We start from the raw sequence: 25,589 nt of genomic DNA on the forward strand, positions 1-25,589 counted from the left end.
TCTAATAGTAATGCGGTGGTTTCTCGTGGTTTTTGACAGGCATTTTCCTGATGATTAATGATATTGAACACCTTTTCATGCACCTGTTGGACATCTGTACGTCTTCTTTGAAAAAGTATCTACTCAGATCCTCTTTCCATTTTTTAATCAGATTATTTGGGGTTTTTTTGTTTGTTTGTTTTGCTTTTGTTTGTTTGCCACTGAGTTGTATGAGTTCTTTACATAGTTCAGATATTAACCCCTTCTATATAAGATTTGTAAATATTTTCTCCATTTCACAGGTAGCGTTTTCATTTTGTTGATGGTTTCTTTGGCTGGGCAGAGCTTTTCAGTTTGATGTAGTCTCACTTGTTTGTTTTTGCTCTTGCTGCCTTTGTTTTTGATGTCAGTTCCAAAATACTACCACCAAGAGCGATGTCAAAGAGATCATCCCCTATGTTTTTTCTATGAATTTTATGGTTTCGAGTCTTATGTTCAAGTCATTAATCCATTTCGAGCTAATTTCTATATATGATATATGAAAGAAGTCCAGTTTCATTCCTTTGAACATGACTGTTCAGTTTTTCCAATACCACTTATTGAAGAGACTGTCTTTTTCCCATTGTATAGGCTTGGCCCCTTTGTCATAAGTTAATTGACCATGTACACATACGTTTATTTCTGGGCTCTCTATTCTGTCCCATTCACTTATGTGTCTGTTAAAATGCTATATATTTTAATAATTTTATAATGGAAATACTAGAATACATCCCTAGGAATCAGTTAATAGTTTGATTTCTTGATATTTTTCTGTTCCGTGCTAAACTCTCAGCAACTCCGAGACACTATGTATGTGAGGAATTTTGTTACATAAGGAAGAGAAAAATTGTGTATTAGAAAAAATGCATTTTAGTGAATTATTTTGAAGGTTTAAGAAAAAGATTTAAATGTCATCCCTTAAGAATCTTTTAATGTCTTCTAGGCAGGTGTTGCTGTTTAACCATCTTTATATACACCATTGTATATACCCGAATTCCAGGAATACAGTTAGACAATAGCCATAGTAGTCCATTTGGGTTAACAACTTCTTTAGGAAATTCCAGTCATGCCAAGTCATTTTTCTCTCTACCAGGAGAAATATGTACATTAATATTTCCAGAATAGTTGGCACTTCTGGCATGTTGCTTTTTGGTTCCTGGTGTTGGCAATCTTAAGTAATTTTGACCTAAGTGCCAGCCTACCAAGCAACAGAAAACTCTAGTTCTGGGACATTAGTCATATCTTTTACAAAAACTGCAATTTTCTTTCTCTTGAAAGTAGCACATCCTATCTTCCTGAGGATTGGTAAAGCAGTAAGTCCTTTGGAACTATCCAAGATTAAACAATTTACACACAGAGACACATACACAGTCACTTATTCATATACTAGCATCTTCATACTGGCATAATTTCTGACTTTCAAATTTGCATCCCAAGGCAGAGGTATGTGTAGCTTGAAGAGTCAAGAGATGCTTCAAGCATTTCTCCCGCAAACTGCAAGCAGAAGTGATCGACAACCTCTTAGGACTGATGCTTCCCTTCCAGGACCACGAACCTCCTTTGGCACCCTGCTCTCCCCTCCGTCCTTCCCCTCCTTCCTCCCCCCATATTTCATGGCAGTCAGAGGCACCGAAGTCCCCGCCCCCTCTTACTGCCAAGAGTGGTTCTTAACCTTTTTTGGATCGGGACCTACAGAAAACTACGGACCCTCTCAAGATGGGATCAGAGGCTGGGGAAAGCACAGCTTGGAAACTTTGCGAAACTTTCAGACCAAGGATTTGAAACATACCCCAAATTGTAAAATTAAGAACCCCGTCGCTAAAACTCTTGACCCGGGTTGATTAAATCGAGAGCGGAGTTCAGATGCCACATCTCCTTCTCGGTGAGGAAATGCAGAAGGCAAGACGCTCCTGTACTGGGCCATTTCCACTTGTAAGAAGCAAAAAGAAGGGGACAGACAAGGACAGAAATTCACTGTTGCAAAGAGATGGGAACAGAAGAGAAAAAGGAAGGGGAGAAATACGAGAAATTAGAGAGGTACAGTCGGTGGAGAAGTACAGACCACAGGGGCGGGGTGGGGGGGTGGGTAGAGGGAGCCCAATTCAAAGCCACATAGAGAGAGGAGGAGAAAAGATTCCAACAGGAGAAAGAGCAGAGAGAAGAGGGTAGACGAGAGAGAGACACAGGAGAGAGACCGCGAGCGCCAAGAAAAAGAGAGAACTTTCTGTTCTCCTTCCCTGGGTCAGGGAGTCTCAGAGAAGCTCAGCTCCACCGAGGCGGCCGGGACAGCAATCCTCTGTCCCGGCGCTCCTGGCGCCTCCGGACTCTTGAAGCCTGGAGCGGGCTGGGAGTCCTGCACGGGCCGGCCAAGCTAGGGACGCGGTCTGGAAGGAGGCGGACCCGCTCACTCGGTTTCTCCTCCCCTCTCGTCCTAGAGGCGGGCACCGTGGTGTGAGAGCAGCGGAGGACCCGCAGCCCACCCCCCCTCTGCCTCCGCCCCCGCCCCTTAGCCCCCCATTCAAGAAGCGGCTCCGCTATCCCAGCCAGCACAGGGCGCCCGCCGCGCCTCGGAGCGCACGTTCTGCGCTTTCTCCTACACGTTCCCTGGACATTATGCGGCCGAGCAGCCGAGCCCCAGTCCTCCTCCACCTACTACTCCTCCGGCTCCTCCTGCGGCCCGAGTGGCTCAGCTCTCGGCAGGCGGCGGCGTTGCTCAGCCGAGCACAGACGGGACCCTCCCGGCGAGACCTCAGCGACTCCTAAAGTCAAAAGTTGGCGGCAGGCGCCGGGCTCCGCGCGCTCTCCGCGGCCGCTGCCTCGCGTCGCCGCGGCAGCCAAGGAGGGCAAGAGGGAGGGGGGTGGGGGTAGTAGGGAGAGGGGTGGAGAACACCATGCAGTTTGTATCCTGGGCCACACTGCTAACGCTCCTGGTGCGGGACCTGGCGGAGATGGGGAGCCCAGACGCCGCGGCGGCCGTGCGCAAGGACAGGCTGCACCCGAGGCAAGGTAACGAAGCTCCGGCCCCGGGGACCCCTCCGCCTCTGTCGCCACCTCCCCAGCCTACGCGCCGAGGAGTGGGCACCCCGCAGGCGAGGCCTCTTTCCTTTTCCTAGAAAGAATTATCTCCCGCTTTGCAGCCTCTCTCTTCTTTAGGTCATTCCCAGCCAATTTCTAGAGAGAGACACTGTGGAACGAATTTATCCCCACCCCCACTCTCTGTTTTTACCCTGATCTTTCCCCTGCCCAATCCTCATGCCCCAAACTACCGTAACTTAGTAACTGGGGGCATGCTTTTATTTTATTTAGGGTTGTCAGAATCTGAAATTACCTTATGTATTTTGACTTGTTCGTTGCCTGGCTCCTAATACTGTATCCTCAGCGCCTAGCAGTTTAACTGTCTGTTCCTGGCATATAGTGGCCGCTCACCAGTATTTGTCCACTGACCGAGGGTGAAGGAGCTGATTATAATCGCGGGGGAGGGGGGTAGAGAAAAAAACGCTGGAAAATAACTCAAGACAAAGCCCTCAGCATTATTTTAAATTAAAATTTGCGGAAAACTTGAATTCTTGGTTGTGTGCCTCTGCTTCTCTCTACAGTGGAATTATTAGAGACCCTGAGCGAATACGAAATCGCGTCTCCCATCCGAGTGAACGCTCTCGGAGAACCCTTTCCCACGAACGTGCACTTCAAAAGAAGGCGACGGAGCATTAACTCTGCCTCTGACCCCTGGCCTGCCTTCGCCTCCTCCTCTTCCTCCTCTACCTCCTCCCAGGCGCATTACCGCCTCTCTGCCTTCGGCCAGCAGTTTCTATTTAATCTCACCGCCCATGCCGGATTTATCGCTCCACTGTTCACTGTCACCCTCCTCGGGGCGCCTGGGGAGAACCAGACTAAGTTTTATTCCGAGGAGGAAGCAGAACTCAAGCACTGTTTCTACAAAGGCCATGTCAATACCAAGTCCGAGCACACAGCGGTTATCAGCCTTTGCTCAGGAATGGTAAGTGGGCGTGCACCCCTCCCCTCTCGTCACCCGCTTCTGGAAGACTTAATTGCTCTCTAGCCTAAGACCCTCGATGCGGCGAGTCTCCGCTCTGGTGTTCGGTATCAGCTGGAAGTTTGTTTGCATCCTGTGGTTTGGGTGTCTAGCCCAGGGCATACGCTAGCACTCGAGAGGAGCGCACGCGTGCCTCCCCAGCGGGTTTCAGAGCTTTCTAGGGTCCTAACTCAGCTCTCTGGGCAGCGGCTAAGAAGTCGGTTTCCAAACTCCAAGAGTTTGTGGCTAACTCGGCCTCCCAGGAGCGCAGCAGCTGAGTGCAGGGAGGACCCGACTCCTTATTGGTGCGTCTGAGTCAGGGGTGTGGGCTGAGGATCCCCAGGCACGGGAACTGGGAGTTCCTTCTGTGTAGTGGAGGGCGGTGCGGAATCTAGAGTCCTCAAGTTCTCTCGGGGCCTTTTTTCACGCGCCAGGAACCCTGAGGCCGAACAAGATTGACAGGGAACAGGTCCCGTCGCGAGAACGAAAGGGTGGGCTGAAGGCTTGGGGGCGGGGAAGACGGCGGTGACTGCCCCTGACGCTTTGAATTAGGGTGGAAACTTTTGCGTGGGGGTGTGGCGCAGTCCGACTCTGCACCCTGCTGGCAGGGTGGCACGGAAAAGCAGAAAGAGTGGGAGAGAGCCCAGAGAGGCTGCCCCGATGAAATTCCGGTTCTTCTAGGTTTTCTACCACCCGTGGGGGGCTCCAGAGAATCGGTAGAGGGAGTCTGCGGTGCACGTTTCCCTAGAGAGGGAGGGCGAGAGGGCGAGAGGGCGGGGCGGCCACCTCCCTTGTGCTGCAAAACACGCTCTGAGCAGGGAATCCAAGCTGGTACCCCGACCTCCGGCTTACCTCCCCACCACCACCACTTGCCCTCCAAGAGGCCCTACATGGCATCATCCCTCTCCTCCGTGACATTTGAGGACTTGCTATAAGGTTCCGACCCGACTGATAGTAGTTTTGACTTTCCCAAGCGACGTGCGTTTCTGCCACGCACCTATGACGCAGAAACATTCTTGGATCAGGGTCTCCCAGCGCACGGCGCTGGGCGCACCGCGCCGGGGTATGCGTTACTCCTACCTAAGCACCCACACTCCCCACTACACCTTTTCTAAGTGGGAGCGTGGATACTTACCGGGGTCCTCGGCCGCCCCTTCCGCTCGCTGCTGTTCGTGGGTCCAGAGATCCCTGTATGGATGTCGCATCCATCTCTGGTGCTGAACGGAGGTGTTGGATGGGGAGCTAGGCAAGACGCGAGCGGCAAGGCTTTGCCTGCTGGGATGCAGGGATGGAGACGAACCTTTTAAGCCGCAGCAAGACTCCAGGAGCCGCGGCGCATTGTCGAGATAGTTTGGGCAGTTTGGCGAAGGCGGAGGGGGTGCTGCGGTGAGTCATCGCTGCCCCAAGACCTAGTGCCAGAGCACGAGAATCCTTCTGTTCTTCGAAAGGTTAAGGCCGAGGTGGGCATAAATCAGGCACCGGAACCATGGGCATCAGAACGCCCCCAGATCTCAATACTGTGACCCCCAATCTCAGAACCTTTCGGATAGGGCTGCGTCTGTACGTCAAGTTTGTAAACAGCCTTTACTCCTCCTCCCTCCCCGCCTCCACACCCCGCTGAGTGGCCCCAGTGGTTGTATAAATATTTTGCTGCGAAGGACCTTACTTTCTATTGGCAATTTTAGGTAGTAACTTGCACGTGGAACTGCGAGTGATAATTCTCTTAGGGAACTGAGGGCCAGGACTTCAGAAAAGACTGCTTAGCCCATGATAACCCATTTATATTACGTTTAATTTTAATAGGCTCTACTCTGAGATTTTGATTAAGTAGGCCTCTTTGGGGGCTGAAAGGTCTGGCATACAACTTAAAAATATGCAGACTTCAGTGATTAGTCGAGCCCTCAAACCCTAGCTCCTTTGTCTTCCTTCTGGAATTTATCTTTCTTCCTGAGACTTCCTCTTACCGTTTTTGTAGCAGTAGTATCATAAAGTTCCTAGTGGCCTACCCAGGAAATCTTCCAGGAAATTTTTCACTCTTTAAAGTGGGCCATACCAATCCCTGCCTCTCCTCGCTCCTCCCCCCTCTCCCCATACACATCCCTCACCAGTAAGGTATCGGTTTCCCTGAATTCCATCTCAGATGTGTCTCTCACCTTTTCTGAATATCCCTACCCTATTGCTAGCCCTCTTTCTCTCCAGCTCTCTCAGGGCTGACATCTAACAAATATTTCCATCTGGCTTGTCCTCCGGTTTTTTCTCTCTAATCCTTGCCCTATACCGCTAATAGATTAATAACAGCTAGGCTCAAGGTCACATCACTACCCTGCTCATTATTCTACATAGCTCCCCACTGCCTAGTGAACAACTATAAACTATCTGGCACTTCGAACTATTTACAGTACACCTTCTCACCCATCTCACATCCACACGTCCAGCTTTCCTCCACAAATCCTATATTTCAGGCAATCTCTTTACCCTTTTTAAAATTTCCCTCCCATCCTAATCTTACCTCATTGCTTTTGGGCCTTTGGATGTGCATATTCATCTCACCCAGCCTCAATGTTCAAATCATACTCTCTTTTTAAAGTGTAACTCACATATCTTCTTTCCCAGGAAACCTTTTCATAGTCCTACAGGCTGCTGTCATCCCTCCTCCACTTTCATAGACATATTTCTGTATCTCTTTTAGGATTCTTAGTATGCTCTAATTATAGTTCTTCATAAACATGTTCTGCCCTCTTCTCCTTGGCAGCAGGGTCAGTATAAACTCATTTATCTCCCATACTGGAGCCCTGTATATTGTAGGTGCTTAGTATCTACCTATGTTTGAGTAAATATTCACCTTGACCGAGAAAGGATTACTCTTTGAGCAGACAACTGTTTCATTAACCAACACCAAAATTAATTTGGCATTGTATAGATACTATTTATTGAACTCTTATTATGTGCCTTGCCCTTTATTAAGTATTTTATATATATACGCATCATCTCATACAACATCCTCACAACAACCTAGCCTTCAAACAACCCATTTTACAGTTGGGGACACTGAGCTTTGAGAGTTGGAGACTTGCCCAAAGTCTGGTAACAGCTGGTAACTGGCAGAGTTGAGGTTCCATCCAGTCTTACTGACCCATGTTCTTAACCATTCACACACTGAATCTATGTTCCTAAAGAGAATTGCAAAGTTTTTTGTTTTGTTTTGTTCTGTTTTGTGTTTAAGTCACTGGACTAAAGTCAGCATACTTGAGTTCTAAATTGTTCTAAATTCAGCACTGGCACTATTCAGTCGCTTCTGTACCTCTGAAAGGGGATCTTAGACAAGTCACTTTCCCCTCCAGGCCTTGGTTTCCCTTTCTACCAATCAGAGGTGCCAGATCTTCACCAGATGAACTCCTAGGTTCTCTCCCAGTATTTACGGCCAGTCTTTAGTAGGTTTTATGTGCTGTAGAATGTATGCTGCTCTGTGCTCAGAAAACACCACAGTTGTGTATTGAAAACAGAGAAAGCTCCTTGGGTAAGAATAAATTTGTTAAATCACTTCTCAGAAAAGCAGCCACTCTGTCCGTTAGGCTGACCACACTAGAGCTGTCCCCTTTTTAAGCCAGTGGCTCATGAACCATATGGAGAGCTTTTTAAAATATATAGATTCTAGACCTCACCCTTGGAAATTTCAAATCTGTGGATTAAGGGTAATGCCCCAGATCTAAATTTAAAAAAAAAAAAAATTCCCAGGCTATTTTGATGCTTAGCTGGGTTTGGGAATCCCTTGTCTTAGCCTAATGCTTCACAAACTTTATTATGCATAAGAATACCCTGGAGTGCTCATTAAAATTCCAATTCCTAGGCCCTACCCTGAGATTTTGATTCAGTAGGTCAGATTTGAGGTGGAGCATGATTATTTGAATTTCTAACATATTCCTAGGTGATGCTAATGCCACCCCTGACCTTTAAGGACAGTCATTCCCCCCTTCCACAGGAGGTAAAAGCCCTCTACTTTTCTTTTTCTTTCTTTCCATTCTCTCTCTCCCTCCCTCCCTCTTTTCTCTCTCTCCTCCTGCTCTTCCTCTGCTACCTCCTCCTCCTCCTCCTTTTTTTCCCAGTGCAAAAAAAAAAGGAACAGTGGAGTAAGAGAGAACTTGATTTCTCCCTTTAAACACTGTTCACTGGCATGGTACAGGGAACTTTTTAGTGTTCTTGTAATATTTGGTTTGGGTGCTTTACCCTTGAGGCATCATCTATCATTTGTAAAACTTGTGGGTATGTAGGAAGAGGAGGAGAAAGCGTTACCTCTTTCAAAGTGCTTAGAGTGATTGGCAAATACAAATTGTATACTGGTGGTTAGCGCTAACACCACAACACCAAAAGCCATTAATGTGTTCTAAGCTCTTACAAGGTGTCACTTTGCTAAGCACTTTAAATGCATTATCTCATTTAATCTTCAGGATAACTCTTCAGAGTAAGTATTTTTATCCTAAATTGACAAACAAGGAAACTGAAGCTGAGAGCAGTTAAAAAACTTGCCCAGGGTGGATGGGTAAGCGGTGGTGCTGGGACTGGAACCTAGGTCAGCCTGACTCCAAAGCTTGTATCATCATATCGCTCCCTATTACAAAGGGAAAAGTGGTGAGAGATTCGTGTGCCGGTGTTACAGGTGGCACCGCCTTGAGCATTTTGTGGTCAACAAATGCTTCCTGAATTTGAATTAATGATAAGGCTTCCATGGATCTTCTTTTCCCTTGGATGTCACACTTGTCCCTAAGTTTCCTGGCTGTCTTAACACAGAGAAACACTCTCTTTCAACAGCCTGTAGGAGGGAATATGGGATTAGAACTTGAGCACCAAGAAAATATTTCTTAGAGACAGATTTGGATAGCAGGTGCAAAATAGTTGAATTAAATCAAAAATAAGGTTCTGATATGGCAGACAGTGAAAATAAACTGTTTCCCCAAATGTGTCAGCAGCATTTTCAGTTTAAGTAACCCACATGAGAAAGAGACTGGGCCAAATGTCACCATTTCTACTTTGAAGTGTTTCATTGTTTTTTTTTTTTTTTTCGTTTTTTGTTTTTTGTTTTGTTTTTTAATTCTAATGATTGAGTTATATTAAATTGACCTCTTGTTTCTTCATTTGCAGCTGGGCACATTCCGGTCCCATGATGGGGATTATTTTATTGAACCACTATTGTCCATTGATGAACAAGAAGAAGAGGAACAAAACAAACCCCACATTATCTATAGGCGCAGTACCCCCCACAGAGAGCCCTCAACAGGAAGGCATGCATGTGACACCTCAGGTAATTGCTTCTTGCTTAAGCAGAGATCCCACCTCTGTGAGATGAGTTAATTGCCATGTTACAAAGATGCAGCTCTTCCACAGGCTACAAAGCACTACCGTTTACGTTGTCTTTTCTTTAGTCTTCAAGTAAAGTAGGTCTATCCCCTGGTACAGATGTGACAGCTAAAGAGAGGCTTAGTAACTTGTCTAAGTTTGCATAGCTAATATGTGACAAAGCCAGAATTCAAACTCAAATAGCAGTGACTCCAAGCCCACTATGGGCAGAGTTGCCTCTTTTGTTGAAGTTGCTAATTTTTATGATTAAGCTTTAGTAATATCTTGATGTTATTATAGCTGTATCCTCAATGAGCAATTGCTTGTATTCTCGGTGTTTTCTGTTAATTTATTTTATTAACTATGTAAGATTACAAAAAATATCTTACAAATAGAACTCATAAAAACTTCCATGTTTCCTACGGCCATGCCACCCTGAATGTGCCCGATCTCATCTGAGGTTGGAAGCTAAGCAGGGTCAAGCCTGGTTAGTACTTGGATGGGAGACCAACTAGGAAGACCAGGCACTGTAGGCATAAAAAACAAACAAACAAACAAACAAAAACTCATGTTTCTTGGAATTTTTCCTATCAACTTTGGTTTAGCTAATGTTCTATGGCTTCAGGAAATGTAACACTAGAACTATAAGTTGCACTGTCACATTTCTATCAAAGCGTATATGCCCACAACTAGTTTTTTCTCTATCCTGGCCAGAGTCTTTGAGGCTTTATGCTGACATGTTTGGCTATTGTCAGGAATATTGTCATTCTTGGCACCCTGGAAAGCTTATGCTTGTCTGCGTTTCTCATTCTAAAGCAACCCTTCACTGTCTCTGAAGCCTAGTTACTTTCTCTCTGATGATAGCTTATTATTAGAAATCGTCTTTTAATTTGGTCCTCTGTTTTAGAATGTTTGTTAATACACTTTTTTTTTAATCATTAGACTTACTGTTTCTAAACTTTATTCTTCTCCCAGTTTTTTGTTTTTAAAAGTTGCTTCTGCAAATTAAATAACCTCATAGAGTCTTTCTGGCATCTCCAAATAAGACCAAAGTTTACGAGCAAAATTCAGGGGGTTTCCTAAAATGCTTCTCAAATGATCATTGTTTCATTTCATATCTGTATCAGGTGCTTATACTAAGAGAGAGTATAGAGTCCTATTCCCTCCTGGAGTTATTATTTCTAAAGTTCATTTATTATTTTTTTCATAAAAGGACATTAGCAACCTGTAATCTAGAGTTGCCAAGTTGTAGGATACAACATCGTAAGACTTTTGACTTTCTCTCATCCAGAGCTGTGTTCTTACCACCAGAGATAAACTACAACTGAAATCTTGTATTACACTTTCTGAAGAGCCAAGGGGTGGGGGCGAGAGGCTGAGAGAGGAATGTACTTAGGAAGAATAGTCCCAGCAGCTTGCATAGTGCCGAGACTGCCACCTGCTAGCAAGTTCAATGGCGAGACGTTTATCACATTTTTTTTTTTACCATGCTAGTAAGACTTTACTTCTTGACTTCCCAAATCTGAATTATCAGGAGCATATTTTATCCATGTGTATAAACATGTATATAGCATGCGATAGAAAGGAAATATGTGATTCCTCCCCTTCTATCTTACTAATATATGTTCAAAAGATACTCGTATTTATTGATCAATTTATTGGACAGTGGCATTTTGTGACATTCTTCTGCCCTAAGAGGTAGCAAACCAACATTTTTTAAAACTACCATTTATCACAGTCTTATTATTCTCTACTGGCATTGTATAAAGTAATTTACCTACACTACTCACTTAATCCTTACCACAACCCTGTGAGGTGTGTACCCTTCCTACTTTCATTGTATTTGGTAAATGAGCTAAGGTTTTCAGAGATGAAGCAACTTACTCAAGATCTCACAGGTAGACACAACATGTTTACCTGTCTTGTTTCATGACCCATTTTCTCTGTGCAGGTGTGATGTATATGTGTGTGTGCATTTGTGTGTGGGGAGAGAGAGAGAGAGAGAGAGAGAGAGAGAGAGAGAGTTAATACCATAACTCAAAAAATCCTCAAGATTTATTTTTTTTTAATTACTTACCCAAGTCAGTGGACATTTGATTGATTTGATGGGCCAGAGGACAAGTCATTGTCAAAAATCTTGTTTAAAACACATAAAGGAGAAAATCTGAAAAGGTAAAGATTGAGAACAATGGAAGATGCCTTACTTTTTCAAAAAAGCTTATTTAGGTTCTAGTCATTATTGGTATTGGGGCCTTTAAGTGCTACATTTTAAATCACCACAGCCAACATTTATTTTTCCTTCTGTTTTTTGCTTGCCAGTGACCACTATGGCAGGCCTTTCCTTCATCCTGTGTGATGAATCAGGGGCCCAGCAGTTTTGATTGGCTCTTCCAAAGGTTGCTGCTGGACTATGCCACTCTGGTTTCTCTCTTCCAGCATCTTCTGCACCCCATCTTTGAATTCAGATGTAGGAGGCTCAGAACAGTTGGAAAGAACTTGGGAATATGGCACAGTTCACCAGCAGCCATTAGAGTGATGGACCAGAAGGTCATGGAAACCTCTGAGATCAGGTAGCCTTTGCACAGGGAGTAAAAATAAGTGGGGAGTGGAAGTCCCTCTGGCCAGAGAGGAAGATATCCTCTTTGTAAATATCAATACAGTCAGCTTTGGAGATTTCCTCCCAAGAGTAGTGGTTGGTAACCAAGAGTAAATTTTTGAAGTACCCTGGGAGCCTCATATAAGTTCAGATTCTTTAAAGACAAACAAACAAACTTCTCTACCAGCCAAGTGAGATGGAGCAAGAATTAGTGGGTTTACTAAGTGCTCCAGGTGATTTAGAAATTCAGCTAAATGGGAGAGTCCCAGTTAAAGTTGGATTTGAAGCAGTCTCCACTGTCTATAGCTTGCTGATTGCTTTGCCCTGGACTTGGCTTTCTCTATTATTGTTTTCTATGTCTTCTCTTCTCATAGAATGATGGACTATTTAATCTGGAGGAAACCTTAGCAGTCATCTGTAGGCCACTATGCTAATTCAGCAGAGATAAGCAAACCCAGTAGTCCTGGGATGTTAAGTTATCTATTTACAGAGTGATACACTACTATTCAATACCAACGCATAAGAATTTAAGATAGCCCAAGCCTTGGAACAGGCCCCTGGAAGCCCCCTGCTGACATGTTTAAGTGTAACCTTTAGCTGCTGAATCATGGGAGTCTGCCAAGGCAGGGCACGGGGGCTATTATACTACTGCCTACAGATGAAATATAAGTCTTACTCTTTTCTGATTCTTCATGTATGTTTAATTTCAAAAAAAAATTCTGGCATAGCGTATTAGAAAGACATGCATAGAGCAGTTTACAGAGTGAAAGCTTCATAGGTTTAGAAAGGTGTCTATAACTTAATTTATCCATACATGTGGTATTTATTTATGCAGCCATAAAGTACTTATTGAGTGACTCCTCTGTGCCATCAGGATAAAATCAGGAATCATTTTTACTCCAGTTATTTATGTGACCTCAAGCACATTTAGAGCATGAAGTAAGAATAACATGTACCTTCCAAGGTTGTAGTCAGGACTGAGTATCAAATAATGACAGTGTTCAGCAGAACAGTGTTCAGCAGATGGTAGACAATTACTGAATGGAAGACTCTTTTAAAAAGATGATGAAAGTAGAAATTAAAACACCATAGCAAGGGAAGGAAAACTCAGAATACCAAGCCCAAAGCTAATGGGTTCTTGTGATTAAGCTTAGAGCTTCTTGATAAACTGGTCATAAAGGCCTTATGGGACTTGACCAAGGTCACCGTGCTAGCCAGTGGCAGGGCTGAGAGCTCTTTCTGTCTGCTTGTTTCCTCTATACTTAGTGCAGCATTTTAAGATTTTGGTTTTTGCACATTCCTCTTGGCCCAGTGGCTTCCTTTCTTGGAGTGTCTCTGTTTCGCCGTCATTGGTTATGTCTGTGTATACATTTCGGACACCTGAGTATATCTACACTTATTTGTGATTTTCATCCTGTTTGTAAGTTCCTCAGGATTCAGGATGGGGTGTGGAGAGTATTCTCTTTCCTATGATGTGCCTTTGTGACTACAGTGTCCCCTACACAATGGGTCCTCAGTAGAGTTCGCTGAGCTGACTGCCTGCCCACATACCAGGGGGGAAGAGTGGCAGGCCCATGGGAGACATTCAGGAGAGTGTGTTGCTTTTGTAAGCCACTGTCTGCCGATCCTTCACATTGCATTTCCAGATGAAACCCCAAGTTCTGTCACGTAGACACTCTCTATTTGACACTGAATTTTGCACAGGAGAATTTAGTTGTTCTTATCAGTGAGATAGACATGCTTTCTGGTAGATGAGTGAGAAAAAGGCAGGGGAGAAGGGCAACAGAAGACTTTTGTTTGCTTGAGCCTGAAAGACAGTGTTTTTCTGTTACTAAAATACCTCTCTCACCCTCCCATCTCAGCAAGGCCAGCTGCGTTATTTTTGCTTAAGTCATTTAGGAATTGTATATTAATTTATGTTAAACACAGAACTATATATCTATTAAGGGATCAGGCAGTGATGATTTAGTATATATGGTATGATCTAACTTTTTTAAAAAATAAAGTGCACGTGGGTGCACATGTGTGTAAAGAAAAAGTCTGAAGCAATACGCACAAAAATATTAACAGATTATTTCTGATTGGCAGGAACATAGGCCATCTTTACCTTTGAATTTTATATTCTTATATTTTTTTGCCATGATTCTATGTATTTTCACAATAAGAAAATGTATTTTAGAAAGAAATGAGGGTAGTGGAATGTAGTTATTTTGTAGCCTCATGTCACCAGGGACCAACAGCCAAACCAAGATCCCATTATTTTCTCTTCTCTTCTCTTCTCTTCTCTTCTCTTCTCTTCTCTTCTCTTCTCTTCTCTTCTCTTCTCTTCTCTTCTCTTCTCTTCTCTTCTCTTCTCTTCTCTTCTCTTCTCTTCTCTCTCTTTTCTCTTTCTGGAATGAAACAGTCTCAGTCTCAATAACCAAACAGATAAAAATCCTGCCTTGCAGCTACTTCTTTGGGACACCAGGACTAGTCAAAGCTGAGGGTTCTTCTCTACCCAGCTGAAGTGCCTTATACCTATTGGAATGACTTTGGAATTACCATGGCTTAGTTTCCATTAGGCACTGGGGACTCTGTCCATAGCCCCCATTATAATGTACTGTCACTTCTTGGTAGGGCTCCCAAGGATACAATCATAAAGGCAGGAAGATATAAGATAATAATTAACACCATTATTTGTTGGACTCCTGTTATAAGTATATGGGGTCTCTGGCAGGATTTTTAAAATGCATTCCTAGAATTTGATAATGTTCCATACATTATCATATGTGAGCCATTCATCAACACTAAAGGTAGGTATTATTATCTTCATTTTACAGTTGAGAAAATTACAGCTCAGAGAAGCTGAGCAACTTGTCCAAAGTCACACAGCTAGCAGAAAGTAAGGCCAGCATGAACACAGATCTGATTCCAGGGTGCTACACTGTGGGCCAAATTACATTGAAAACACAGCAGAAGAAGCTGCCATCACTAAAATCTTTTTTAACTTAATTTTTCAAAGCATCTTTTTTGATTTCCATCTAATCTTACTTCTAAATGATACATTCGTTGAGCATGTATTGTGTGACAGGCACTGTCCCACATGCTTTACCTAGATTATATATTTTAATCCTTACCTCAACCTCCATTTTGCAGATGGGAAGTCAGAGACACAGAGAAGTCCATGCAGTTGATTTATCTAAGGTCACGAAGCTCATAAACATACTCTTTTCCCCGGTCTAGTTAGAGGACTTTTTGGCCTGCCCCTTTGTTGATTGGATAGTATTCACATATGAATTACTTTTGATGGCAGGATTTTTAAAATGCCTTGCTAGAATTTGATTTGATTTGAGGAGGGCTGCCTGGTGCCCAGAATTCCCACTCAGATTCTAATGACTCACTGAGGCCTTGTGTCTCCAGCATGCCTCTGTTGGAGTGTATACTTGTTACACTTTAACCTCTCAGATCCTATTAATAATTTAGCATAGATTAGCTGATTAGATTAGTTGCCCTGCGAGTCAGGCCCAAATGGAGTGAGAGACAGAGCTAGGGAGTCTACCTCTAAAGGGGATTTAAGTAAACAATTCTGGGACAGCTCGAGAGTTCCAGGCAGTAACAGAAGCTCTGGCTGACCTCAGTCCTGGCTGTGACCAAGCAGGTCATTGATTGCTGGCTAATTAGTGATTGCTGCGAAAAGCCAGACTGCCTCCATTTTCCCACACACTTTCATATCCTCAGATCCTTTCCCCTCAGCATTTTAGGCTGTGAACATAAGAACCGGCAACATTCATGTGCTGGTCAACATGTGGGTAATTTTATTTATTCCTGGAACAGCCCACTAGGAGCAAGATGCTCCAGTTATTCCCATTTTACCAGTGAGAAAACCAAACTCAGAGAGGTCAATGAACTTGTCCACAGTGTGTAAAGGAAACAGCTGGCGCTCCAGCCCAGGACTGATTTGATCTTTAAAGATAGTCTCTGCCATCTGGTTTATTGTTTTGGCTTAATTTCCTCTCCCTTACCCCTTTTGGTTCCTCATCAGTCTATACTTTTTTCTCTCTTTTATATTCCTCAATAAATTTATGATTAATAAATAGTCAATATAAACAATGAGCGCTAAAATCCTTTGTAAGTTATTAGAAAATTACTGTTTTAAATAACTGAATTCTTGAGCTCATTTCCTCAGCTTTATATTCTTTGTGCCATTTATATAAAGTTATTACTCTTTTAAACATTGGAATTAATAGTGCAATACTTCAATAAAGTCATTAAAGGATAGTAAAAAAGCTTCTAATACGGGTACAGTTTCTTTTTCAGTTTATTCTCATTTATTCACTGAATTTTTTTTAACTTTTCATTTTGTTTTTTAAAAAGTAGAGGCAACGGTAAAATGAACCATCTACATTTAACAATGACAAAGAATTTTCCACATTTGCATCTTAATTTTCCATTTTGCTAGAATATTTTAAACTAAACCCAAGTATCATGACATTTCCTCTCTAAGTAGTCCAATATACATGTCCGAAAAATAAAAATAGTTTCTTACATAACTAACATTATCATGGTGAGCAAAGTCACTAATTTCTCCATATCACCTAAATAAGTACCTATATTAAAATGTTCCCAATTGTCCCCAAAATACCTTTATATGGTCCATTTGTTTATATCTGGTTCTAAACAATGTCCACACATTGCAATTGGTTGTTATGTCTCTTAAGTAACTTTTCACTTTGTTGTCATTGTCGTTAAAACTATTATTTTCATTCTAGTTTTAGTTTTGCTCCCTGTGGCCCTTTTTTTCCTTTCTACTTCTTTTACTCTTTGATTTGGCTTTATCATCATAAGGTTAGGCTTCATTTGCAACAATTTGAAAGAGCATAGAGTCAGCCCTCAAATCCAGAGCAGGTACCAAGAACAAAGCCACTAGAACAAGCCACTTATCAAAGTAATTTTATTGAGCACAAAAGGCAGTGTGATTAGGTGATTTTTTGACCCTTTGTCTGGAGTATCTCGATAGCTTTCTCTCTCTCTTTTTTTTTTTTTTAACCTGCTAGTAGAAAGATCTTGATTTTACAGTATTTCCTAAGAGGACCTCATCTACCTACCATTTAAGGATTTTACTCATCTGTATTTTTAAACCCAGAAGAGATAGTTTGCTGTTGGGAATGTAAAATGTTCTTATGTTTGGACCTGAAATGAGAGCTTCTTGATGTATGACATGCTTTCCTGTCCCTCCCACCAGCGCTTTTGGTAACTTTTGGATCCAGAGACAGCCTGAGGGCTGCCTGCTTCACCTTCCATCCCAAAATCAGGGCTTTTCTCTGTTGCCTATCATCAAATCTGGGTTGTTCATGTCACTGCTTCAGAAACCCATTCTCTGCTGAGGAAAAAGGGTCATACAGATATTTTCTCATTTGTTCATCTTCCCGGTAACCCCTTGAAACAAATGTCACCTCTAAAGAAGGGTTGTAAGAAATGGCAGTAGGCTGGGGCAGAGGGTTGGGGTCAGGTGGGCAGGCTGACAGAGGCAGGGCCTGTCTGGGGTTAATCTGAGGGCCCTCAGACCCTTCACCTAAGTGAACTGTCTTTTCCAACTAAGATGTTGTGGGATCTTTTGGTGCACTGCATCTGAGGGAGATAAACTCACTCATTTTTTTTAAAAAGTGCTATTTTATCAATTTGGTTTTAAATTTTTAAACTTTGAATCTGCTAAAATTAGGTTCTTTATGATCATCAGACTATTATACAATCATTTTGTAGCCATTTATGGGTGACCAAAGACTGTTTATATCTGTCCAGACTTCTGCATAGATATTCCATACAATTTAAAATTATTAATAAATAGGAAACATTCTGAATATCACAAAAAGGAACATGAGGAAATGCAAGATATGATGGTTTGATGAATTTTGAGATGGAGTGAAATCAAATGAACAGCAAATGTTGACAAATGTTTCTTTTTTACTGATCCTCATGTCTCATATGACATTAGAATTAGAGTGAGGTGTTGAAATGCAGTTGGCCTGCGGTGTGTGGAAAAGCTTTAAGTTGATGTGATTGGCTTCAGCATTTTCTGTTGTTTATTTTTTTGCAATTTTTTTCTAGCTTCATCTTTCCATTTTTCTATTAAGGTATAATTTACATGCAGTAACTGTCATTCTTTCTATTCTGCAAATTTCAGCAAATGCATACAGTCATGCAGCCATCATCACAGTCAAGATAGAGAATAATTCCTGTGCCCTTTGCAGTCAGTGCCCTGTTTTCTATCTCTACAGTTTAGCTTTTTCCAGAATGTCATATAAATAGAATAACTAAGCATAGTGCTTTTGAGGTTCATCTGGGTGTTTTCTGTATCAATGATTCATCTGATTCATTTTTTTTTTTTTTTTAAATTGTGAGTAGTGTTCCATTGTATGGATATTCTATAGTTTGTTTAGCCAATACCTAGTTGAGGGACAACACTGTGACAATTACAAATAAAGCCATTACCAATATTTGCATACAGGTTTTTGGGTCAACATAAGTTTTCATTTCATTTAGGTAAATATTTAGGAGTCTGATCGCTGGGTTATACAGTAAGAATATGTTTAACTTTATAAGAAACTGCCCATCTATTTTTCAAAGTGAGTGCACCATTTTAAAGTCCCACCAGCAGGAAATAAAACTTCCATTTCCACTAGTACTTGGTATTACTGATATTTTTTTTTTTTAATTTTAGTCTTTCTAATAGGTTTGAAGTGGTGTTTCATCATAGTTTTAATTTGCTTTTCCCTAATGACTAAGCATCTATTTATGTCTTTATGTGTTTATTTGCCATCCATGTGTCTTCTTTAGTAAAGTCCCTATTCAAATCTTTTGCCCATTAAAAAAAAATTGGAATGTTTTCTTATTGAAATTTGAGTGTTTTCCGTGTATTCTGGATATAAGCTCTTTATCAGATAAGTAGTTTGCAAATATTTTCCCTGAGACTATGGCTTGTTCTCTTCATTGTCTTCGTTTACAGACGCTTATTTCATACACAGCTTCCTTATTTTATTCCAAGCATTTCATGCACCATAGATTTCATGCTGTCACAGGACCACACTGCAGGAAAGAGTAATGGAGAACGCCATATAGAGTTTGTCCAAGATATAGCAGAAGAGCAATGGAGTAGGAAAGGCTTATTTAGGACTTGTTATTTAAAATCATTGCATATGCCAACAGAAAAGGCATGATATTGTTTTTTATTTCTAATTTGCATCCACAAGCACAACTGTCAATTTCAAGTCAGTTGACTTTATGATGGGAACATGTTCACTTGGCTAGTAGGTTAAAGGATTACAAAGGAAGCTTTGGATACGTAAGAATACAACTGTGTTCTTTTGCTCGTAATGCACACAGGAGAGAAAGAGAAAGGCAGAGGACAGTGAGACGGAGTAGACATAGAAGAGTCAGTGGTGTGAGATTAATCCTCGTATGACCACGAGCTTTTAGGGGAAGAGAAATGGGAGGTATGACCCTATTATCTCCCAAAGTTCTTATCCTGTGCTTTGTGGACAATATAAGAGTTTGTCCAAAGGTAACTTTGATAATACACTGGTTTTTTTTGTTTTGTTTTGTTTTTTAAAGAGTTTCCTAATCCTCACATTTGGTGCTATTCTAGTGTAAATCAGATTAGAGAGAATGGAAGTGATTTTCAGAAACAATGATCTGTTTTAGCACTTACAAAATAAAAACTTTAAAGTTAGTATTGGAGACATGTACACTGTACCATCCTTGATGTTATTTAATACCAGCTACAGCCCACCTCTTTTGTGCTGGTCTGTCTCTGCTGGTGTTTCTTTCTTTCTTTCTTTCTTTCTTTCTTTCTTTCTTTCTTTCTTTCTTTCTTTCTTTCTTTCTTTCTTTCTTTCTTTCTTTCCTTTTCTTTCTTCTTTTTTTTAATGCCTACAGCACCTGGTCTTCCTAGGTGGTCTCCCATCTAAGTACTAACCAGGCCCAACTCTGCTTAGCTTCTGAGATCAGACGAGATCGGGCACATTCAGGGTGGCATGGCTGTAGACCAGCATTAGTCACTTTTATCTTGTAAAATATGAGAACTCATACATTTTTAATACTGGAGAGCATTTTAGAGAGAACTTGTGTTCCAGTCTTTCTCTTCATAATAAGATCAGGCTCAGAATTTTGAAGGGATTCATAAGCTTGGAGCTAGAATAAATGGGGAAATGGATCCTGAACACAGGACTCTTACTTATCAGTCCTGTGTTCTTTTCAGGCTGCAAATCAAGGAAAAACTGTCTGTTAAATGTGCCTAGAAGCAGGATGTTCAAAAGTGCTACTCAAATGAGATTTTGGTAGTGCCACTGGATTTAAGTGTAAGAACAATTAAGAATAAACTAGTGAGATCATTTAAGTTATCTTAAGGTTAGGGGGAAAGATATTAGGCTTTTAATTTATTTTAAGGAATAATTTACAGCAAGAGCTGAATTTACAGCAACTAAATACCTGAGCGGGGCCAGGGTGTGGGTGCTGCAGGAAGGTGGCCTGTGGTTGGGAGGGTTCCTAGTGAGTTCCACTACAATCAGTACAGCATGCCCTTGCAACCACTCATTGCCATGGTCACTGGAACATAGACATCAGGACAAGAAAGAGTGTGTACTGCAGGCAGTGGTGTATAAACTCATCTTCAGTCCTGTGTAAACTGGGAGACTTGTGCATCAAAGGAATGTGGGAGATATGCTCTCCAGGAGCTGCTTAGAAACCTTTTTAAAGAACTCCTGCCCATCTGCTCTTTAATCTCTGATATGGGAGTGATACTTCGACCCACCACAGGCATTATGTTCATTCAACCTTAGGGCCACCCACAAGCTGTAACAAATGTCAGATAGTGGGAAGCCCTACAGCCACTTCATTCTCACAGCCTTAAGAGTACTCACCTTCGGGAATGAGTCACCACAGCCAATACCACCCATAGAGCACCTACTATGCCCCAGGTCCTGTTTTACTGCTTTATATGTATTAAGATATTTAACTTCCCTGTGAGGAAGGAACCATTATTATCCCCATATCACAGATGAGGAAAGTGAGGATTTAAGAGACTTGCCCAGGGTCACACAGATTGAATGTGGAGCAGCTGGGGTTTGAACACTGGTCTTTGACTCCCAACCTCAAACTCTTATTTAGCATATCGCCTTGCCTCTCTCTAGTATTCACTCTGAAAACACTTAATGCCTGGAATGCACCATCTTATACAGGAGCCAGTAGTTCCATGTGTCTCCTGAGCACTTGAAATGTGGCTACTGCCACATGTTGAAATAATATTTGAGTTATCTGGATAAAATAGAATATATCATTAAAGTTAATTTTATCTGTTTCTTTTGACTTTTTTTTTTTTAATGTTGCTACTAGAAATTCTTACCTTCATTGTGTAGCTCACATTTTATTTCTACTGGAGAGCGCTGGCCTAGAAGATCCCAAGCCATGTTACAAAAGGGCCTGAGAGAGAGCCATCAAAAGCAGGCCACAGGTAGTGCAGAGTCGCTGTGGGCAGCTGACACCTCACTAACCAGAAAGGCCAGACTCCCCTGACTGCTAAGAGTTGGAATGAGTCAAAACCAATATTTCCCAAAGAGCATTTTGCAGGGTATTAATAGCAAAACCAAACAGTCTCTGAGTAAAATATAATCTCGAGTATGTTCAGCATTTTATACAACTTCAAATAGATATTCTTTAAATATTCTCTCACATTGTTTCAAGTTTGCCTCAGTTTTCTCCTTTGTGTAATGAAGATAATAATCCCTACATATCTATTCGTTGTGATGAATAATCAGATTAATCCAAAGAAAGTGCTTAGAAGAATGCCTGATACAGAGGAGAGCACCCAACAAATGTGAGCCAGTATTATCAGAACAGTAGTCATGGTTGCTACATCTAGTTGGAGGAGCTGCAGGATATTGAATGAGGAAGCCTATGGCAGAGCCTTTTGGGAGTAGTGCCCAGCTTGCATACCTGAGTTAGCAAGTTTAACTCCCCAGTTTGCTGGAGGCACTCGCCCCTTAGAAGACCCTCAGACATGCCTCCCACCAGCCACCATCCCCCACACCCCCTTGAACTGCAACAAGCTTCTCAATTGTTTTCTTCCAACAGCATCTTCTCTCCCTGAGAAGAAATCCTTCAGTACACTCCTCTCCATCTCTTTCTATTTCCAGAGATGCTGAGTCCCCATCACCTGTCCTACACACTGACTAAGATCTAACAAGTTTCCCTGTTACATGGTTAAAAAAATGTAAACTGGTTTCTTTGCTGCAAGACTCCTCAGAGCTCTTAAAATGCTGATGTGCCTGGAGAAAGTCCCAGATGTGAATACTGTGTAAAGTGTTTTTGCAAACCTACTTGATTTGTTTTTGGAAATATCTTCTGGGACTAATGTTCTGTAAACCACTCTCAGGGAAACTGTTCATAAGGCTCTGGCCAGCCGAAAAGGAGGCTCAGTAATATCTCTCCCTCCACTGCCCTTTACACTCATTTCCTGTCAGTACTGAGCATGGAGCACTACCAGACACAGGCATGTCACTTTTTTTTCATCCCAGAGCTCACAGAGAGAGATGGGTTTAGGGACACAATCCTAGTATCCATGGATTCATTGTCATTTTAAAGCTAGCAAATCCGAGGACCCTTTTAAAAAAATAAAACCTTAGTGAGTTTTCATTCATACCCTTTTAAGCTTTATGTATACAGACTAACTCCCCCCCCATCCCTCCTACCCCTCCCGCAACCTACCCCTCTCCCCCCACCAACGTCAGCTCCTCCTCCACCCAGTTTCTGGAAACACATTGTTCTTTATCATTAGAACATCATTGGTTTTATGGCTGTTTTTGTTTTTATGTTTTATCTTTTTCCCCCACCACATTGAGCTGTTTATCCATCTTTCTCTGGTCCCGGTAGACTATTTCTCCTGTCCTATGGAGGCCCTGTCTGAAGGCTTCGCTAAGTAACTCTCTGAGCATACCCAATGAGCGCAGATCTTAGCTCTAACTAGAACGAAAACAGCCAGGGAACTGTCATGCCTTCCACTTTTTGCTCCCAGTGTGTTATCAGCCCTTGGAGCCAGTCGAGAAGTGGAAGTGTTTGCATTTGTTTACATCTAATTAAGCCTCAGACTCTTCTCACTATCAGTCTGCCTGTGTTTGTTACCTAGATTGATAGCCCTGTGAGAGCAGGGCCTGGCCTTTAGAGCCTTCAGTTCCTTCCCTCCCTCTCTCCCTCCCTCCCTCCTTTTGGTTCTTCTTTTCCCTCTCCTTTCCTTTAGAAGATTCTTCCTAAAACAATTTTTTTGTTTGTTTGTTTCAGAAACCCCAATGTCAGCACATTAATTTACAGAGGTTATTTTGCATACCGCTAGTGAAACAATAACAACTAATAATTCTTATCACATGATATATTTAATAGATCCCTCCTCCTGTGTGTCACACACTGCTCTAGGGAGCTTTTATGTGTTATCTCTTTTAATCCTCACAGTTAGCCTTTGAGGTATACAGTTATTGTCCTCCTTTTACAGATGAGGAAACTGAGCCTTAGAGGCAGAAAAGGCTGCTAGAGTAGTGCTAAGGCAGGAATGTGAACCAGGCTAGTCCGGCTTCAGAATCCCAGTGTGAAACCTCTGATGGTCCCTGTCCGTCAGGCTGTCCAGCCTAGGCGGAGCAAAAAGGGGACTTGCTAAAAGCCTGGCTCTCCAGTCTTCCCTGTGGTCCTGTGCTGTGATTCCCCTGCCCACTTAGACCACACGATCACAAGGTGGCTCAGTGCCTTAAGAAAGTTCAGTTAAATTTTTATAAACCTTATGAAAATAGAGAGCAATGATTAACTTCCCAGCTGTTAATGTTAACATTCGAATCTTCTTAGCCCAACCCCAGTTGGTGGGAAACACTCAATGAGTAACTGCTGAATAAACAAGGCCTGGATGTTATTTTCTAAAATAATTCCAGTCATTTTGTAATGTACTATGCATTTTATTGCATAGCAATGTTAAATGGAACTCATTTAAACATTTTTACCAATAAGCAAATACTAAAGATTTTTTGACTGTGAGCTTTTTAAATAATGATACCATCTTAAATTTTTATAATAATTTCCTTTTTAAAATTGGCCCAAGTTTTATTCTTGTTTTGTTCAACTTACCTAGCCCAGTGCCTTTCACAAAAGAGGGGCTCAAGTAGTAATTTTTAAAGTCAATTTTCAAAGAATTTTCCGAATACTCTCTCATTTAATTCTTAAAATAGCATCAAAATAAAAGCAAGTATTTATATGCCCATTTAAGAGGTCAGGAAACTGGGGCCCAGAAAAGTTACTTAGAAAAGATCATTTCAGGATATAAACAGCTTATAACTCATTGTAAGCCAGAAAATTGTTATTGTGAGACTGTAACAATCACTCTCCCTTAAGTGATTCCTCTTAGTTCCAACTTACTTTATGACTGGTAAAAATAGGGGGAAAAAATTACATTGTTTATTGGGTCCTTCCTATATGCTAGTATCTTTATATGTATAATCTCCAGTTGTTTCTCAAAGCAATTCTTATGAAATGAGTACTGTTCTTATTCAGCTTTACAAGCGAGAGAAAGGAGGGTAAGCAAGTCACTTATTTGCCCAAGTAAAATAGAACTTGAAGCTTGCTCCTTTTAGAGAATGAGCTCTTAAAACACTGGCTGTTTGTGGTGGTGTAAACATCACTCACTACTTTCCCTTGTAGTCATCAAGGCCAAAATGGTTGTCAAAAGCAGCATTAACTCATTCTTGGAATACAATGTTACAGCCGTAGTGCCTATAACTTAACACTAGGAAGCATACAACTGCTAGTTAGAGCTTAGCATGCCTGGATTTTGTTTACATGTACACATGAGGGTTCAAATTGCAAAATAATACACGTTTCTCTGAATGAAAATGTGTATTCGATTCTTGGATATATCTCATGCTTTTATTTTTTATTATATCTTATTTTTTAGAGCAGTTGTAGGTTCACAAAAAAAATTGAGAGGAGGGTACAGAGATTTCCCTGTCCCCACACACGCATAGCTTCCCCACTATCAACACTCCTTCACGAAAGTGGTGCATTTGTTATAACTGATGAACCCACATTGACACATGATAATCACCCAACGTCCATAATTTGCGTTATGATTCCCTCTTGGTGGTGTACATTTTGTGGGTGAGGACAGATGCATAATGACACATATCCATCATTATGGTATCATACAGAGTATTTTCATTACCCTAATAATACTCTGAATGCTCTGCCTATACATCCCTATCTAACCACAATCCCTGGCAATCACTGATATTTTACTGTCTCCATAGTTTTGTCTTTTCCGGAATGTCACATGATTGGAATCATACAAGATGTAGCCTTTTCAGATTGGCTTCTTTCACTTAGTAAAATACATTTAAGTTTCCTTCAAATCTATTTATGGCTTGTTAGCTCATTTATTTTTAGTGCTGAATAACATTCCCCTGTTTTGGATGTATCACAGTTTATTTATTCATTTTCCCACTGAAGGACATCTTGGTTGTTTCCAACTTTTAGCGATTACGAATAAAGCTGCCATAAACATCTATGTGCAAGTTTTTGAGTGGACATAAATTTTCAGCTTTTTTTGAG

General features: G+C 41.7%; 1 protein-coding gene, 1 non-coding gene and 1 pseudogene across 7 annotated transcripts in view; 2 read left to right on the top strand and 1 right to left on the bottom strand.

The window, feature by feature from the left end:
• Window positions 1–2,539: 2,539 nt before the first annotated feature.
• The window catches only part of ADAMTS9 (ADAM metallopeptidase with thrombospondin type 1 motif 9), a 151,114-nt gene continuing 128,064 nt past the window's right edge, over window positions 2,540–25,589 (top strand). For 5 of the 6 annotated variants that reach the window (XM_016150195.2, XM_036220048.1, XM_036220047.1 and 2 more), the window contains exons 1-3: window positions 2,540–3,024; window positions 3,615–4,015; window positions 9,188–9,347. In XM_016150195.2, the coding sequence (XP_016005681.2) occupies window positions 2,910–3,024; window positions 3,615–4,015; window positions 9,188–9,347 (676 nt within the window). In that variant the 5' untranslated portion in view covers window positions 2,540–2,909. Of the gene's footprint in view, window positions 3,025–3,614; window positions 4,016–9,187; window positions 9,348–11,843; window positions 11,953–25,589 lie in introns of those variants that run through there. The other variant, XM_016150198.2, reaches the window with a different exon arrangement.
• LOC118602734 lies at window positions 9,800–9,918 on the top strand (annotated as a pseudogene).
• Window positions 19,881–19,999, bottom strand: LOC118602258. Its single transcript, XR_004950641.1, has one exon. It is a non-coding gene; the product is annotated as a 5S ribosomal RNA (ribosomal RNA).

Source organism: Rousettus aegyptiacus, unplaced genomic scaffold (assembly GCF_014176215.1).
Source record: "Rousettus aegyptiacus isolate mRouAeg1 unplaced genomic scaffold, mRouAeg1.p scaffold_m13_p_4, whole genome shotgun sequence".
Taxonomy (NCBI): Eukaryota; Metazoa; Chordata; class Mammalia; order Chiroptera; family Pteropodidae; genus Rousettus; species Rousettus aegyptiacus.